Source organism: Buceros rhinoceros, unplaced genomic scaffold, assembly GCF_000710305.1.
Source record: "Buceros rhinoceros silvestris isolate BGI_N320 unplaced genomic scaffold, ASM71030v1 scaffold6688, whole genome shotgun sequence".
Taxonomy (NCBI): Eukaryota; Metazoa; Chordata; class Aves; order Bucerotiformes; family Bucerotidae; genus Buceros; species Buceros rhinoceros.
Window position 1 is genome coordinate 39,252 of NW_010425003.1, and position 12,995 is coordinate 52,246.

Below are 12,995 nucleotides of genomic sequence, written 5' to 3' on the forward strand. Positions count from 1 at the left end.
GCAACCTGCCTGCAGAAGGGGATGGAGAGGCTCTGCCCAAATCTGGAAGATGGTGTGGCACAGCAGGGCGGTTCGGCTAACCCCGGGGCACGTGCCATGTTCTGAGGAAATTTGGTCTTAAGAAGTTCTTGGTTTTGGTTACTGGCATGTGGCTTTTGGGCTTTGCACCACAACCAGCCGGCAGGTACCAAATGCTGAGGCACCTGTCCTTGTGTTTATGGAGCTCTGCCCAGATGCCTATGGAGGAGGCTGCAAACTGAGCTGGTGCCTTGACCTCAGGACCTGCATGGCTAAGGACTGGCGCTCCTAAGGGATTGTGCCACTGGTGGGTGCATCAGCCCTCTGTCTACCTGGACCATGTTCAGGAAGACCCCGGTTAGGCAGATGCTAAAGTTCAACCCATTTCAAAGAGCTCTAAACACCTACTGAAACACTCTCCTGCCCACTGGGCAAAGCTGGGCTCTTGCCCAGGGACACTCCTAATGAGGACTGTGTTCCTCACTGCTCCAGTTACACACCATCTTCCCACTGCAGAGCAAGCTATGGGTGACGGCTGCCAGCAGAAAGCCAGGGACCAGCCCTTCTAGCAAGGCTCACTCCTATCTCAAATGCCACCGCTGGATGCAAAACAAAAGCCAAGAGCTTGAGCATGAGCTTGACTCTTCAGCTTTAAGGCTGGGGTTTTCCCAAGGGAGCCCACAGGAGTTTGTTGCTTAGCTCCTACGTACAAATTCAACGGGAAACGACTAACGCATTCGGCCCCTCTGCTATTTCACCTGAGCGTGAAAAAAGTGAAGAAAATGGAAAGCACACACACCAGAATAAGGAACATCTTAGATGGGACAAGACGGTCAGAGAATCGCTGCCCTGCACCCCATCCCCAAACACACACAGAGGTGACACTTCTGCAGGGGCCATGCAGAGGAAGAGTCCTCCGAGGAGAAAAAGGGTCAACAGACGAGATAGCTTCACTTCTAGGGCTTAGGCAGCTCCAGGTTAGTGTAAACCATCGTTAGGGCAAACCATCCAACGGCAAGAGCGGAGGCAGAACGGTAACAAGAGGTCCAAGCTGAACATGGCAGCTAAGGAGGAGCGCATTTATTTTTGGAAAAGGTAGGGAAGGTTACGCAGAGAGTTGCAGGAAAGGGCAGAGTCAGATGAAAGAGCTGCAAGAAACCCCAAAGACAATGTTTATAGACATCCCTGTCAGTAAGCACCAAGCAACCACCCTTGTCTAAGCGGATCAGGATGTCAGGGCATTCCCAGCTTGGGATCTTTCCCCTCATCAGTCTATGCCATCCCCAGCGCTACAGGAAGTATCTGTGCAAACAGGCTATATATATACACTGTGCTGTTTATGTCACCGTCGTGTGACTTGAGGGGGTTGGAGAAGCACTCGGGGTGAAAGATGTGTGCCAAAAGGACATCGGTCCTCCACTGGCTGCATCCTCCCCAGGGGGAGCCGGGCTGCGACGGGAGGCCCCGGGCGTACCTGGATGGAGGACATCTGTGCGTATCCTCGCCAGCTGAAGCCCTCGAACTCCAGCGGGTTGTAACCAAAGCGCACAGCCCGGCCGGCCGGTGTTGTGCCTTCCTCCAGTTCGAATTTCAAGTGGTGAAGGTCCGGGAAATAATGATCCCGCGCGGGTCTGGGGAAGAGAGGGAGCACATTACCTGCGGGCTATCTGCAGGGAGAGGTAAAAGGTCATCTCCGCCTGGCACGTGGCTGTTGTGGCAGCAGCCCAGACGATGAGGTCCCCATCCTCGTGGTGACCAAGGACACCATTCCCAAGGGAGTGGGCAGAAGGCACAGCACCCCCAGGCACATCTCCCGCTACCAGCTTACTGGGTGCAGGTGGGGCCACGTGTGCTCTGACGGCAGCGACAGGCTCCGCTCCTCTCCTCGCAGGATGGCCCCAGAGACCCGCCGACGTCACACCGGCAGCCTGCGGGCAGGAAGCGCCTGTTTACATTCCGGCCGCACTAACGAGCTGGTGGTCACTAATCAAAAGCGCGGCAGGGCCGCTATTTTTATTCCGTTGTATCCGTTTTCATATTGGCCCCAGCCCAAATTGGACCAGCTCCTCTCCACCTCAGCGCCGAGCTATTTCCAGACAGCCGACAGCCGCGGAACAAGGAACAAGGTCTGCAAACCCTCATGGCTGGGCACCACAGCCCTGCTGCCAGCAGCAGCCTTGCTGCCTCTTCCCAGCCCTGCCAGGACCGTGTGGGCTGGCTGAGAGAGGCTGGATCTCCTCCTTTACCTCTTCCCATGGGCATGGAGAGCAGCCAGCCCCACGTGTCCATGCTCAACCCGCTCCCAATGGGAAGGAGTAGAGCCGCAAGGACATGGCCAGTGGTTATTAAACACCAGTTCCTGCCAGCCACCTTTCCTGGCCTTTCATTCCCCAGTCCAAAGGACCTGTGTTCAATGGTGGCAGAAGCATGAACTCAGGCCTCCAGATCCACAGCAAGACCCTGCTCTGGACCATGGTATCACCAAACGCCAGAGGTGGGACATCTCCTGCCCCTTCTCGTCAAGGTCTATGTTCAGTTGGCGTATGCAGAGCCGCTCACCCCAGGGTCAGCTGCTGCGGCCCCCCCTCATTCACCGACACATCGCGAAGGGGGCTCACCTTGGCAGCCAAAGTAATTTGCGTTCTCCATGCTGAAGTAGCCGTCTTTGCACGTCGAGCAGAACTGGCCACAGACGTTTGGTTTGCAGAAACACTGCCCGTCGCCCTAGAAGAGAAGCAGGCACAGAAGCTCATTCCCCTCCCCGCTGCTCGTCACGGCCAAGCTGTTACTTGGGTCCTAGTCTGAGACACTGGAGAAGCATTTTGAGTTTCACCCTCTACACGGCTTCCTGCATGTGGGTGGGCCAGACAAGTTAAATTACCCAACAATGCAGGCAAACAAAAATCCAGGCATCCTGCGCCAGACCCAGAAATATTTAGGTACCTAATTTATGACAGGTCTTAATCCTGTGTTCTCACGCAAGCCCAGACTGCGGTGCAACCTTTGAGAGCTCAGTGTCAGGACAGGGCTCTCCAGCAGCTGCTGGGAGAGACGGAGCTGGAACACTCCCACCACACGCTTGGGGGTGCCTGGAAGCAGAGAGGAGCAAACCCACCTGCTGGCATTCTGCGATTCCGCTGATGGTGCCCTTGGTATTGCACTTGCAGCCTGGAGAAGGAGATGAACAAGAAAGCCAGAAGATCAATCAGCCCCCGAGAAGAAGCCTAATAGGGAACAGTACCCACCACACCAGAGGACAGCGGCTGGGATAAGAGGAGCTGGGAACTGGTCAAGCAGAAAGTAGCGCTGCCCAAGGGCCCTCATTTCATTTTGGACAGTTATGGTTGAGGACACACCTCCCAAAGACAACCACCTCTTCTGCACATTTAGCCACAAAAAATTCAGTGTGTAGAGTCTGCAGGGAGGGCTGAGAACGGCACAACTCACTACACGAGCCCTGTGCTTCACCCCAAGCGAAACACTCCAGGCTCCAGCCTTTCCCCTCCCTAAGAGGGGGTTACACAGACCACTCCAGCTTTGACATGCCACTGCGGGGTGAGGATGGAAGGAAGGGCATCACTTCCACCCAGCAGTGACGGTCCTCACTGGCTTGGGTTTGGGTCTCGCACCATTACAGCACGGAGGGGAATTCCAGGGGCTGTGCAAATGCCATTTCCTTACTCAGGCAGCCGTAGGGGTTCTCTGGAGTCAGGTTCCAGTACAAGGGCTTGCATCTGTCGCACGCTGGGCCTTCCACGTATGCCCGACATGCGCAGGAGCCCTGGGGAGAGGGAGGGGGGGAGAAGAGCAGGTGAGGATTTGCATCAGGGTGGCTGAACATGGTGTCTGCAGCTCCGGCAAAGCTGACGCTGTTTTCAGCGCTGAAGGAAGGGCTTGTCCCAAAGCGAGAAAGAAGGGGATTGTGCAAAAATGACCTGCAGGGTTGGTGGGATCCTTGGATACTCACCGGGGCCAGCGAGGGATCTGCAGTCACCAGCCCTGCTGGGTTACAGGAGCCCACTGCAAAAGAGAGACACCAGGAGGGTTCATAAAGAGACAGCTCTCCCCCAGCTGTTCCTAAAGGGGGTTATTTCTTCCCTCACGAAGCCCTTGGGGGATGACAAGGCCAGTTACCACTATGTCCCCAGACACCCGCGTCCCCTGCCACCGGAGGGCTACCTTCACAGTGCGGGAATCCGTAGGCACCCGGCACGCAGCTATCGCAGCGCAGCCCCGTCACCCTGGGCCGGCAGCTGCACTGCCCCGTCTCCTGGTCGCAGGTGCTGTGCAGGGAACCCTCCCGGGAGCACTGGCAAGCTGCAAAAGAGGGGAGCGAACTGCCGGAGCCGCCGGCACAGAGCCTCCGGCAGCCAAGGCTTCCCACCAGCAAACTCTTTTGTCTCCCTGACCTTCAGCACCATCAAAGCAGACAGAAATCTCAGTTATAAATAACACACACACTCGTTCTTTGCTTTTGGTGAAAACCACCCCATCTACTGCGATAACAATAGAGGCGGCAATGTTTATCGCCATTATTCCCATACATTTATGCCTATTTGCTGGAGAGGAAGAGAAGTGATGGTTAAGGAAAAGGGGAATGTGTGATCTCCTCCCCAAGAGGTCGGCAAACAGTGACAGATCAAACCCTAAAAAAGCCCATTTGGACCCAAACACCCCCAGCAGCGTGTGGCCATCAGGGTCTGCCTTGCGGACGTTGTGCAGCCCAGCACCACAGCTGTGGCACTGCCGACAGCCGAGGGCAAGGGCAGGACAATGGCTCGGCGGCTTCCTCGTGACCTGCACGTAGAGATCCTGCTGTCCGACCGCGGGAAAGGTCAGCAAGCTGCCGGGCAGCTGCCCATGCCCTCCTTGTCCAGCCAGCTCTCCTCAAATCCCTGCCACAGGGCAAGTTTTAGGCTGACACCCCCAGACTGGCTAACAGCAAAACATCATTGATATCACAAACAATTAAAAAAAGTAATAAAATCAGGTTCTCCCCTTCTTTGCTTGCTGCGACTCCTCTCCAGCTCTGCAATTTGGACACTGCTTTATGAGACCAAAAAAGAAAACAACCCATCTACTGAACTCCTGTGAGCCCATCTCATCCGTGCCTCCAGCCTCTTCAAAGGCATACTGCCGGCATCGGCACGTCGAGCAGCGCTCTGCCAGCTGGCCACGGCTCAGGCGTCTACATTCAGCGTGCTGCAAGAGGGTGACGATGCTCTTTTGTTGCTTCAGGGAAATTGTATCACAGATTATTTTTTAATGGGCAGTAAATTCTTGCTGGGAGACATAAGAGTACGTCTGGCTTCCAGTCAGACTGACCACAGGGAGGGAGATGGGGACACGCTGCCCAGCGCTGGGGAGGGCTGTTCAGGGTATGTGGGGCCACAGGCACCTGCCACGGGCATTGCTCAGCACTGGCAGCAGCAGCTCTGCTCCACTGGCAGGGGAGTAGATGCAAAGCTCTCACCACGTCAGCAGACGCCTTGAATTTGGGGCTGTCTTGTCTTGAAACCCCAAATCCTGATCCTCATTGCTCACCCTGTCATACAACCGTCCTGCCGCTGGTCTGAGCACAGTTGCTCCTGTGCGTTGGCATGAACCAAGGCGGAGCAAGCCCTGCAGAGCCTGGAGGTGTCACGTGAGCCACATCTGAGCATCTCACGGCACCAGAGTATAATCTGAACATGAGTCTTTGCTTATCCCTCTCAGACCCTGCTTTTCTCAAGCCTGAGGACACAGACAACCCGGGGAAACAGGTTATGGGAAGAAAACCAGTAGAAAGCCAGTAGCAAGCCAGTAGCAGCAGCAGCTCTTCCCTTCCCTCCCCTGAGATCAGCCAGTGGTTACTCACGTGTGCAGCTGGGGTACCCGTAGAAGCCCAGGGCACACTGGTTGCAGTTCTGTCCCGCAAAATTCATGTGGCATCGGCACTGGCCAGCTGGGCTGCAGTCGTTGTCCACCGCACCCCGGGAATCGCAGGAGCAAGCTGGAAGAGCAGGACTCTCAATAGCCTGATGAAATGTGCGGCCCGTGGCCAACCCCTGTGGGTCTGAACTGTGAACAGCCCCACAGGAAGTAGCCATTTCCATCAGAACTACATTAATTTCTTAATCCCCTGGAAAGACAGGCAGTATTTTCCAGCTAGACTCATGGCCACACCAGGAAAATGCCACTGAGGGTTTTTTACAGCCCATTCAACATTCCTCAGCGGTTTAGGAGGCTAATGCACTAAACAGACAGACAAAAAAAGGCGTTAGCCGAGACACCGGGTCACAGCAGGGTTGTGATAAGGAAGTGTGACCGATAAAAACCGCTTTGTCTTCCAGGCTTTGGCATGGTCCACTCTGTCCAGAACAAGGCTGCCAAATTCTCATTGCAAACCACACGGGTTTTCATTTCGAGAAACACCAAAGTCTTGCAAAAATAGGCACGTTTTTCAGGTGACAGACCAGCAGGAACTGACCATTCACGTCCTTACCGTAGCAGTGGGGGTAGGAGTGGTGCCCAGGACTGCACTGCTCGCACCGCGGCCCCGCAAACTCGGGTCTGCAGAAACACCTCCCGACAGGGTCGCAGCCTCCCGGCAGCGTCCCGACCGCGCTGCAGCCACACACTGCAACAGAGAGAAACCCTTTGCCCCGTGCTGGGAGCACGGGACAAAGCTCATGGCAATACGTTGGTTTTATCCGAGGTTCTCAGACGGGCATTTAGGTGCTGCTCTAAGCGTTCAAACTGTTGCTCTCTGCCCATTGCGTATATCCTCCACGACACCCACAAAAACACTTCCCAGTCCTCCCTCAAAACCCTGCCAGAAGGCTCTGGCTTTGCACATAGCCACCCAGGGCCGGGGCGGGACAGATACGCACGCTGGCACAGCGGGTAGTTGAAGTAGCCGGGAGCACACTGGTCACACAAGTGCCCTTCAAATCCTGTTCGACACAGACACTGCCCCGTCTCGCTGTCACAGGTGCCATCGTACTGACCAGGGCCGGAGCACTGGCAGGCTGGAAAGCAACATGAACGCCAGTGAATAAACAGCCTCTTCATCCTTCTCCTTCCTAGGAAAGGAACCAAAGCGCCTGTTCCTCTGGGGCAGAAATATAGTTGCTGAAGAACTGTGGGGGACCCAGCTGACAGCAACACGCCTGGCCCATAGCTCACACCCACAGGGAATTTGTCAAGAACCACCCCCCACCCCCACCCCCAGCTGGGAGGATGCTGGAGGGTCAGGGCTGGGTGGAAAATACCAGCAAAAGTCATGGGAATTTGTCACTTGGAAGTGGGGCTGGAGAAATCCTCCCCAGGGCGAGTGGAGGGCTGGAGGGGCACGGTCCTCCCCATCAGGGCAAGCCTGGGGCCGCTGACCCCAGATGACTCACGCTGGCAGCCGGGTCCGTAGTGGCCTGGGGAGCACTGGTCGCAGTGTGTTCCCTGGAAGTTGGGCTTGCACACGCACATCCCCACCCGAGGGTCTTTGCGACAGGCGTTGCCTTCCGTCCCGCCGGCGTAGCAGTCGCAGTCTGGAGTGGGGACACACAACAAGCAGCACCACGCAGCACTGTCAGCCGATCTCTGCTGCTGGGCAGAGGTCCCACAAGGACAGGGAAGGAGCTGCCATGAGAGGCAAGTCCTCAAGCATTTGTCTCCTAATAACCTTCCGACCAGATGCAAACATTTTAAGCAAATCTGCTCAACTGACCAGCGTGCCTGGCTGGCTGCGGGCTGGCTGGGAGAGCTCAGCATCACACACACGTGCGAGGAATGCACGGGGCAGACAAATGCTGTTTGCATGAGCCCAGATGGGGCTGATTCGGTGCAGCATAGCCCCAGAGCTGTGTGGGCATAACCAAAGCCTTCAGGGTGGGGTTTGGTTTTCTCTCCAGTCACTCCATGCTTAGCTGAGCCTGAGACCTTCCTGCTGTCAGGGCAGGCGGGTGCTTGGCCAGTGGTGCTGTGGCCGTCAGCCAGCCCTGCCTTCACTAACGCCAGTGGTGCGGGGTGCTGGGCTGACAGAGGGGAGGGCAAAAATCATCCAAGAACCAGAAGGAGGGGGAGGTGGGGAAATGAGAGGGGAAGTGAGAAATTCCAGCTCAGGAAAGAAAAAAACCTGCCTGGAAGTTTAAAATATCAGAAGGAAGGAAAAGGTTATCTGGAGCACACTGGGGGGCATGAGACAGGAGAGGATTCGGTGGGAAAAGAGACAAAAAAAAAAAGCACGAGGGAGGAGATGAGATGCAGAGCAAGCGGCTGCCTGTGCACGTTCCCCACAGCCCTGCTACCCACAGCTCTGTGCGGAGGGGGAGAGCAGTTTCTATCAAAACTCAAAGACTGAGATCTGGGAGAACCCAGCTTGGGCTCCAGCTCAGCCTCAGCCCCTCCATGGTCTTAGAGATCTCCCCACACAGCCTGGACCCCAGAAAAAAGCACACAAACACATGGTCACTTTGCGCTGAAGTTTCCCTGGGATCATAAAACCTCCTTTCCCCCACCCTCCGCTGCCCCCTCTCCAGAACCACTCTGTGTCAGGGCTGTCTCTTCACAACATACATGCCCAGTAAGCTGAAGACCTGGTCTCGCATTGAATGGTGAGATATAACAGAAATAATGGCACGGTGATTGCCAAAGCATCACGGAAAATCGCTCTGCTTACTTATTATCTGTCCTGCAGGGAGCACTTGTTCTCCAGTGTCGTTGTGAGCAAAAGCCGGAACAGCTACACAGGGGAAGAGACATTGCACAGGTCAAAGAACTCCTGTCGGGACATCAAGGGGTTGACAGCCCCAAAGCTGAACTGGCTGCATGGAAATGTGGAAGATGGAGCAAAGTGCAGACATGCCACTAAACAAAGATCCATGACAGCCATGTTTAACCTGGGCCTGGAAAGACGTCTCTCAGAAAGTGAGATGAGGCTCCAGCCATATGGGAAGCTTCCAGAGAGCTTTGCTCTGGTCCAGTGTCTACCCAATCCAGCGTGCTCTTGTTCCCACTTGCAAGAACTCTTCCTGGGACAGCAGTACCATGTGGCCCAGGGAAAAGGCACCCGGAGAGCAGCCCCAGCTGCAGCTGTCAGCCCTTACTGCACCCCCTGGGTCTGGGGGGGTCCCAGACCTGACCACTCCAACAGCCCCACACCCCTCACTTACGGTAGCAGTGGGGGAAGTTGAGGTATCCCTTGGCACAGGCGTCGCAGTGCTCCCCGGTGTAATTGGGCTTGCAGTAACAGCGGCCGGTGAGGTCCTCGCAGGTGCCATCGGTGAAGTCAGACTCGCAGTTACAGCCTGCGGAGAGGGAGAAGGCGGCAGAGTGTCACAGCTCCCAGACGAGCTGGGCTCCCCAGCGAAACGGATATGCATCAGTGCTGCCTCGAAATCCCTGTCCTGGCACACAGACACCAGCGAGTGCCAGCTGAAAGGGCACAGAGATGACAGCTAGGACTGAATTACCCTGCGGGCATCAGCAGGGGCAACAATGCATTTTTAGCTCATTCCAGCCTTAGAACACGCCACCGCTTCTGATTTCATGGGTGCTGCAGACACACTGGCTGCATGTGCACAAATATTTCCAGGGGCAATGCCAGTGGCAGCAGGAACTGCCCACACAGCTGCATCTCTTATGGTGCTGGACTCCCTACACCGGAAAAATCTCCCAGCCCAATCCTTTGGACCACCCTCCCCAACACCTTCAAGTCCAAGCAGGCACCTACAGCCTGCAGAGGAAATCACACTCACGATAGCAAATGTACGGAGAGTCGATCGGGTGGTCAGGGGACCGGTAGTAGCCTGGGATGCACCTCTCGCAGTTGATGCCAGTGGTGTGATGCTGAAAAACAGTGGGTTAGGGGGGCATCAGTTCCTCTGCCTGCAGGATTCATGTTCATCTGCCAGATTTACTGATAGCTTCCAGGTCCGGAGGAAGCAGCTCAGCAGTGTCAGCACACAGAAGACCTAAATCCGCTCAAAATTCCACATCTATCAATTTGAAAACAAAGTACTTCCTGCAAACTGTACCATCCCATCAACGCAGCGTGAAGTTCAGCTTCGTATCTGACCTCGAGCCCCTTTCACTCGCTGCAGATGGTAACATGTCCTGAGCCCTTTGTGCCAGGGGGATGGGAGCAATCTCTCTCCTCCCAGCAAGAAAGCGCAGCTAGAAGTTTCATGCCACTGCATGAACTAACAAGCTCACAGTCACCCGGGGAGCGGAAGAGCTGCTTTCCCACTTCCAGAGACTCAGAAGATCGGCATTTTGGTGGTCAGGGAGAGATTCAGAGACGGTGCTCAGCACCAGCCTGTCCCTCCCAGAGCCCAGTGCCTCAGCAGAGCTAAGCCTAAAGCATGAGAAGGGTAACGGTAGCACCCAGGGCACCGCTAGGAACCCCAGGGCTGTCTTCATTACCGCTGCATGCTCTATGGCAAGGAGACTAAATTTCCAGACCAACAGAGGATGTGTGAGGGACTTGGTGGAGCTCCCAGCAAGGCTGAACCCCAGGCTGATAGTGGAAATACAAAAAATCTGCAACACCCTTTACCCCGGGCGCTCTTCAGGCCTACCTGACAGTCAATGCAAACTCCTCCCCCTTCAAACTTGTCTTCCCGACTTTTGCTGGCTCTGTGGAGATCCACCTCAGGGTCGTAGTAGCAGTCGTAGGCATGGCCATTGCAATTACAAGCTGGAAATGCAAAGAGACGTTAGCTAAGCCACCAGTCCAGAGACCCGCAGGCACCAGTGGGTCTCGAGATACGAACAACTCCTTCTCGCGGGGCTGACACCGGATGGGTTACTTTTCAACAAGGAAGGATGTTTGAATGCATCTGGGGTGTGATACGATTACCAAGCTCCCAGAAGTCTTCCAGTTTAAATGTGCGGGAGCAGCAACTGTCTCACAAGGTCCAGCCTGCAACTGGGAAAGCGCAGCAGGCACAGCATCAGGAGTAAAGTATGTGCAGGCATGTACGGACGAGAAAGAGGAATTACCCAGCCTTGGGGCTTCAGGTAGTCTGGTTTAAAGGGCAGGACAGGGGTGAGCTGTCAAGGGGGCTCTTCACAAGCCCACAGGGTTAAAAGCCAACTGTCCTTTGCTGCCCTGCGTTTACAAGGGACGGGGTGATGTAGCTGCGCTCTGCGTTCACGGTGCAGCATAAATTCCACCGTCGGCGTGTACCAAAGGTTTCTCCAGACAAATAAAGGCAGCGTGTGTGTAAACACATCCAAACGTAATCCATCTTGGAGACAGGATTGAGCAATGAGACTTGCCTGCACGTACCCTTGGACACGGAGGAGGAACTGGGACATAAGCAGAATTAAAGTCCGATAGGGACCTGATGGGCCTTGCTGTGCGAGCCTCGACTGGAGACACTGAACCACTGCACAACCTGTCCTCTCTGCAGCACCAGTGACCCCCATCTCACCCAGCGCCACACTCCACGAACCCCATGTTTCAGCGAACGGCTCCTCTGCCCTGCAGCACCAAGGGGCTGGTGGCGCTCAGTCAACCTGTGCTGTGCAAAACGGCTGGAAAAGGCAGGAAAAACCCAGCTCCAACTTACGCTGGCATTCGTTGGCGCTGTCGGCGGTGGCCGGCTTCCAGGGGAACTGGTTGAAGCCGGGGCAGCAGCGGTCGCAGGACCCGCCGCAGGTGTTGTGCTGGCAGTCGCACTGCAGCCTGCAAGGGAGAGGAGCGAGGTACAGCAAAGGCTGGGAGCCGCCGTGCAGCCCTGCCGTGCAGAACTAGGCAGGTTCACAAATGAGTGACATTTGTTAATTCAAATACTCTGAAAAAGAGGCTTTTAAAGCATTTTTTGTAACTTTCGAATTGCTGGTTTATTTTTCCCTGAGCCTAACACCAAACTTTACTCTTCCAGTGCCATTCTCACCCTTCCTTCTCCTCTGCCATCACTCCTCTTTTCTTCACAGGGAGACAAGGATTAGAGAAAAACCCGCCTGCCGCTGCCTAGCCAGTTCTACAGGCAACAAAATGCATTTGGAAGTGGCCAGGTAAAAACCTGAGCTGAAACAAATTACTTCAGAGGAAATAATGTGGTACAGGGACACAAAGATGTCCCCAGCACTGTGCAGGGGCAGCATGAAAGGAATAAATGAGAGCCCAGAGCCAGAAAGGGACGGGGCTGCATGGCTCCCACGTGCTTCTCCAGGTATACCTGCGCTTGCAGAGAGGAAGGCCACGAAATGTGAATTAAATCTGCTAGCAGATGCTGGGTAAACAGGCGGCTCCGGAGGCGCCAGGCAAGAGATCTCGACAGTGGACGGACGGATCTCGTCCCTGCTCGACTGCAACGGTGATTCATTAACGTCGGTGACATCATCCCCAAAACTTCCACTTACCAGAAGGCGATTCCCATCCAACACAAACGCTTTCTGTGGTATTAGACTTATGGATAATACAGCATGTTCCAGCTTTTATCTGTGCAATTACTCATTTCCCCTCAGGGCTGCTCTGCCACTCCCAGCTCTCCCTGCTCCAATGCTTTTCCATTCAAAAGGAGCGTTTAAAAATAAATGTAATCTTTTAAAACAGTAGAAACAAACGGCGCAGTCATTCTGGGTGAAACGCAGGAGTGCAGACACACTCCTCCATGGCTGCAGTGAGCTGACTGTCGTGATATCCACCTTCATATATTTTTAAGGTGTTGGACCTGCAAGTGTACGTAGAGTGAAGAGCCCGACAGCGGGAGCAGCATGGGACGAGTAGACTCATTTTCATGACATGTGGGACGATCTGAAAGTTCAGGGGAACACGGGCAGGATCCACACTCAGCACTCACGGCCAGAGGGGTTGAGAGACAGGAGGTCCTGGCTCTGCTCCCAGCCCTGCTGGCAATCCTCACTTGCAGACACCATGAATCACTTGGCCACAGCCAGCTCCTTTAGTCCTTGCGATGCCCCTCCGTACCCACACTCACAGGCTGAGCTGCGGCTGGCAGAGTCCCAGCACGACAACGGACACCTGGAAG

General features: G+C 55.1%; 1 protein-coding gene across 1 annotated transcript in view; it reads right to left on the reverse strand.

Annotated features, from left to right (window-relative positions):
• The window catches only part of LAMA5 (laminin, alpha 5), a 47,980-nt gene that overhangs the window by 30,522 nt on the left and 4,463 nt on the right, over positions 1–12,995 (reverse strand). The window contains exons 3-18 of the mRNA XM_010140977.1: positions 11,571–11,686; positions 10,575–10,693; positions 9,753–9,843; positions 9,168–9,302; positions 8,675–8,737; positions 7,404–7,544; positions 6,891–7,028; positions 6,503–6,637; positions 5,876–6,010; positions 4,198–4,335; positions 3,986–4,038; positions 3,700–3,799; positions 3,134–3,186; positions 2,637–2,742; positions 1,847–1,946; positions 1,493–1,649 (exon numbers count right to left, since the gene is read on the reverse strand). Of these exons, the coding sequence (XP_010139279.1) occupies positions 1,493–1,649; positions 1,847–1,946; positions 2,637–2,742; positions 3,134–3,186; positions 3,700–3,799; positions 3,986–4,038; positions 4,198–4,335; positions 5,876–6,010; positions 6,503–6,637; positions 6,891–7,028; positions 7,404–7,544; positions 8,675–8,737; positions 9,168–9,302; positions 9,753–9,843; positions 10,575–10,693; positions 11,571–11,686 (1,780 nt within the window). The remainder of the gene's footprint in view (positions 1–1,492; positions 1,650–1,846; positions 1,947–2,636; positions 2,743–3,133; positions 3,187–3,699; positions 3,800–3,985; positions 4,039–4,197; positions 4,336–5,875; positions 6,011–6,502; positions 6,638–6,890; positions 7,029–7,403; positions 7,545–8,674; positions 8,738–9,167; positions 9,303–9,752; positions 9,844–10,574; positions 10,694–11,570; positions 11,687–12,995) is intronic.